Source organism: Nyctereutes procyonoides, unplaced genomic scaffold (genome assembly GCF_905146905.1).
Source record: "Nyctereutes procyonoides isolate TBG_1078 unplaced genomic scaffold, NYPRO_anot_genome, whole genome shotgun sequence".
Lineage (NCBI taxonomy): Eukaryota > Metazoa > Chordata > Mammalia > Carnivora > Canidae > Nyctereutes > Nyctereutes procyonoides.
The window spans coordinates 46,666,705-46,672,145 of record NW_026575131.1 but is presented as its reverse complement, the minus strand read 5'-3'; the positions used below and the strand labels follow the sequence as shown (position 1 = coordinate 46,672,145).

The window sequence follows — 5,441 nt, the reverse complement described above, 5'->3', positions numbered from 1 at the left end:
GACCAGGGGAAAGGAGAGAAAACAAATATCTAGAATTTAGAGTACTTGCCAAGTAGGCAGGTGGGGGGAATTCACATACAAGAATCATTACTAGAGTTACCCAGGAGGCTCAGTCAGTTAACTGTCTGCCTTTGGCTCAGACCATGATCCCAGAGTCCTGGGATCCAACCCCAAACATTGGGCTCTCTGCTCATCAGGGAGTCTGCTTCTCCCTCTGCCCCTCCCTCTGCTCTCTCTCACACACACTCTCTCTCTCCTGTGCACATGCTCTCTCTCTCTAATAAATAAATAAAATCTTAAAAAAGATCATTACCAGTGAAGCATAATCATTCCCATCTTATCGATGGAAGCCTGAGGGGCCTCTACCCAACACATCCCCTGCCACAAAAGAAGCCACTTCAGGAGCTCTGGGGATAGAGTTTGCTGAGGAAGGTCTTCTTCATGGCGGTCTTCAGTTCCTTGTTCCTGAGACTGAAGATGATGGGACTGAGGAACGGTGTAAGGATTGTGTAGGTGATGCCCATCAGAGTGTCTCCTTCCAGAGACTGGGGAGCCTTGGGCTTGAGGTAGATGACAGAGGCAAAGCCATAGTGCACGACCACCACAGTGAGGTGGGACGCACAGGTGGAGAAGGCTTTGTGCCTGCCCTCAGCAGAGGGGATCCTCAAGATGGCAGCCACGATGAAGGCGTAGGAAAGGAGGATGAGGAGAAAGCAGCCCAGCAGGGCGGTGATGCACACCAGCCCCACGCCCAGGGCCACTATTGGTACATCAGTTCCACAGGCCAGCTTCAAGAGAGGGGGCACGTGGCAGAAGAAATGGTGGATCTCATTGGGTCCACAGAAAGTGAGGTGGAAAACAGCTGTGGTCACCACCAGCCCCATGACTGAGCCACCAGCCCAGGACCAGGCCACCAGGCAGGTACAACCTCCGGGGCTCATGAGCACATTGTAGCGCAGAGGGTGGCAGATGGCCACATAGCGGTCGTAGCCCATGACCGTGAGCAGGAAGGAGTGGGTGAAGCCGAACGTGAAGGAGAAGAACATCTGGCTGGTACAGGCCACAGAGGTGATGGTGTGGTGGGAGGAGAGCAGGTCTGCCAGCAGGCGCGGGGTGATGGCCAAGGTGTAGAGGATCTCGGAGATGGACAGGGCGCACAGGAAGAGGTACATGGGCGTGTGCAGGCCGCGCTCGCTCCAGACAGTGGCCATGATGAGCAGGTTCCCCAGCAGCGTGAACAGGTACATGAGCAGGAACAGCAGGAAGAAGGCAGGCAGGAGATGGGGCGGGAAGGTGGAGAAGCCCACGAGGATGAATTCAGACACAGAGCTGTGGTTTAGGCCCAAGGTGGCAGCCATCCCTGAGTGGGGAGAGAGTGAAGGTGGCCCGGTGGGCAGGAGCTCCGGGTCTGCGCTGAGCCCAGCCCTGGAGGACTTCCTGGGGTGGGGCCCTCACTCTGCAGGCCATGGCCAGTCCCTCCGCCACTGGCTGCTCACGATGACCATCAGCACTCCTCAGAGCTGTTTGGGGTTCAGGGAAGATCATGCGCCTCAAGGGCACAGTGCAGGCCCTGGTGCATAGTAAGAATGCAGGAAACAGTGATAATAATAGTAGTAGTAGTAGTAGTGGTGGTGGTAGTAGTAGTAGTAGTAGTAGTAATGATAATAGTAACCACTATTTTAAAATCCTGGCAGAAGGAGCTCAGAGTGTCTATTCAGCCACACCTGGATTGAATCCTCCTTCAGAGCTTGTCAGTGCTTTGGCTCATTTTTCTAAGTAGGAATGGAAAATTAAAGAAAAAAGCAACAATTCAGTCTTTTTTTTTTAAGTTATTTTTTTAATTTATTTTATGATAGTCACAGAGAGAGAGAGAGAGAGAGAGAGAGAGAGAGAGAGAGAGAGAGAGGCAGAGACATAGGCAGAGGGAGAAGCAGGCTCCATGCACCGGGAGCCCGACGTGGGATTCCATCCGGGATCTCCAGGATCGCGCCCTGGGCCAAAGGCAAGTGCCAAACCGCTGCGCCACCCAGGGATCCCTTTTTTTTTAAGTTATGATGTGGGGGTCACCAATACAAATTTTGGAATTGGAGCAACTTGGTGCTATTTTAAATTCCATCTTTGAAAGGATGATGCAAATCTCACCATCCTTACGCTGGGTTTGCTGCATCATCTCTAAGCTGTCTGCAAGGTTTAGCAAGTAGTATGTGGTGGCTTTTCTTCTCTTTATATAAATCTCTACCATGCTAACCACATGAGTTAAATAAATTTGAGAAATTGTTTTAAAACAGTGCTTCCAACAACTACACCAACAGCAACAACATCGGGTTGGTTCCTTAATCTTTTCGAACCTTAGTTTCCTCATCCCTAAAAGGAAGCTGATGACTAACAATGTCTAGCTAACAAGATTATTATGAAGATTAATAAGATTTTAAAAAGATTAATAAGATTATACAGATAATGCACTTACTAAGGGACATAGAATAGATAAGAGAGTAAACACTGGAGAAGTTAAGGCTGAGAATAGACATAAATGACCAGAATTAGATTCTCTTAAAGTGTAGCAGCTTATGGTTGTATCTCTCTTTTAATTGGGTATTTAATACATTTATCTCTTTCATAATTACTCGTGTTTTAGGACTTAGTTCTGGTACATTATTTAATACTTGAGCGGTTCTATATATACATATATATGTAGATACTTATATATGGATATTTAATCCGTACAAATACACATAGACACATCTACATACCTATTTACTACACCAAAAACAAACAAAAAGAAAAAAAACAAACAAACACTAAGAGCATGGAATTATCACCAGAAAAGACCCTGTGTGGGCCACAAAGCAAGCACAATTGTATTCCTAAGTACCAATATCATAGAGACCCAGGTTTCTGATCATTTGGCAATAAAACTGGAAATTAATAATAAGAAGATATCTCAAAGTTCCCAAATATCTAGAATGTAAATGTCAGGTCGAACCACTTGACATCACCACAGTTACGTAACACTCATTAATCTTTGGGCTAAAAGGAAAAAGTAATGAAAAGTTGAAATAACAACCAAATGAAATGGATTGTGTCTTGGGATAGAAAAAGGATATTAGTGGAGAGTTAGAAAAATTCTAGTAAGATCTGTTGCTACGTAGTGTTACATACCAATGATTATTTCCTGGGTCTGATCATTGTACTGGGGTTCTGTAAGATCCTGGCATTAGAGAGGGTTGGTGAGGGGGAGGATAGGAATTTTCAGTATTATTTTTGTAACTTATGTTTCATAAATTTAAAATTAGTTAATAAAATATTACAAAATATGATATCACTCAAAGTTGCACAAAACCTGTCAACAATCTAGGAATTACTTTAAATAAGAACACACAAGAGCTTCATGGAGAACAATTAAATCTCTACTAGATAGAAAACATGGCATATCATATAAGTAAAAGTATGAAAAGAAAAGACACTGTCAGAAAGATGTTCATTCTCCCCCAAATTTAACATATACATGCAATGTAATCTTCTCAAAAATATCCATTGGATTGCTTGAGAGAGATGATAAATTTATTCCAAAATGTTTATGAAAAAATAATGACCCATGAATCGCTAGTCAGTCTTGAAATGAAGAGTAAAAGGAGGTGGGTAGGAGAAGGGAATTACCTTCTGAGAAATGGAGACATTCTACAGATTCTTGGAAACAAAGCAGTGTGGGATTAGTTCAAGGACACACAGATGACCAGTGGTTCCAAATGCAGACCTCCAAAACAGAGCCATTTGTATATGGTTAAGGTCACACCACAAGTCTTTTGGAAAAAGATGAATGGTTAAGGGGATGCTGTTGAGGAAAGTATCTCCCTACAAACAAAAACCAAAACTCTGTATAAAAACAAAACAAAACAAAAAACAAACAAACAAACAAAAACCAAACTAGACTCTCAATATCCCAACGAAAAGTGAATCAAGATAGATTAATAACAATTGTGACAGATAAAAACACAGCTAATGAAAACAAGTGTAATAGGATCTTTGTGCTGTAACAATGGGAAACAAGTTCCTTAAACAGAAAAAAAAGACACAAACTTTAAATAAAAAAGATTGATACTTTAACATCAGATTTATGAGTCATATTAACAAAGAGCATCACAGATAAAGTTAACAGATGGCAGAGAACAGGAAGCTATTTGCAATATAGGTAAGTTCTGGAGCTCTGCTATATAACCTAGAGCCTATACTTTACAATAGTGCGCAATTAAAAACTTCTTAAGAATATAGGGGAAAAAAAAAGAATATAGACAACACTATTGTATTCTACTCATAAAACTTGCTAAGAGATTAGATCTTCATTATTCCCAACACAAAAAGAAATAATTATTATGTGACCTGACAGAGGTGCTAACTATCACTGCAAGGGCCATCATTACGATATATAAATATACCAACTCAGCATGTTGTACACCTTAAATCGATACCATGTTGTCAGTATATTTCAATTAAAAATTTGTTAAGATGATAGATCTCATTAATGTTTTAACACACAAACATACAGAGGAAGGGGACACAAGTAATCTTTTGGAGATGGTGGATACCTTTATTACCTTGATTGTGGTGATGGCATCACAATTATAGCCATATGTCCAAACTCATTGAAATGTATACATTAAAAACATACAGATTTTTGTATAATATGTATACTTCAGTCAAACTGAAAAAAAAAAAAACCCAAACCACTGACAAGAGACCAATATCTAATGAGATATCTAATGAGACCAATCTACAATGAGAACAAAGAAAAATGAGAAAACCAAGGAGAAAAAAGACAGGATCATGATAGAAAGTGGGCAAAGGAGAAAAAATAAGTGGGAAATATCAGAAAAGGGGACAGAACATGAAAGACTCCTAACTCTGGGAAACAAACTAGGGGTGGTGGAAGGGGAGGCGGAGGGGGGTGGGGGTGACTGGGTGGCGGGCACTGAGGTGGGCACTTGACGGGATGAGCACTGGGTGTCATTCTGGATGTTGGCAAATTGAACACCAATAAAAAATAAATTTATTAAAAAAAAGAAAGTGGGCAACGGAGGAGGTGGGCACGGGAGATTTGCAGCTGAGGAAATGCAATAAGCAAGCAGCAAAGATGTAAGCAGATGATTAGCAATTAGAGGAATTCAATTTAAAACCGCAATTCTCTGTGAACACAGTGAGTACAGGCATCCCCTTCCACTTGTTAAAGCAGCAAGACTTAGAAAGCTGGATCTGCTATGTGTTGACCTAGAGGTGAGATAAGTGGACTGTGGTCACTCGTGCGGGTACTTGGTGGTTCATGGCCAAATTAAGGGGACACTTACCTGAAGTCCCACAAACACTGCTCCTAGGTCTCCATCTGAAACTCTCACACAGCTCAGTGAGGGGACGTGGTCAAGGCCAGTCATTGCAGCATTGTCTGTGAT

The 5,441-nt window shown here is 42.3% G+C and overlaps 1 protein-coding gene across 1 annotated transcript; it reads right to left on the bottom strand.

The window, feature by feature from the left end:
* Positions 1-398: 398 nt before the first annotated feature.
* Positions 399-1,358, bottom strand: LOC129522344 (olfactory receptor 10H1-like). Its single transcript, XM_055344538.1, has one exon. It carries the CDS (start codon positions 1,356-1,358, stop codon positions 399-401), a length of 960 nt encoding a protein of 319 aa, XP_055200513.1.
* Between the last annotated feature and the right edge of the window lie 4,083 nt (positions 1,359-5,441).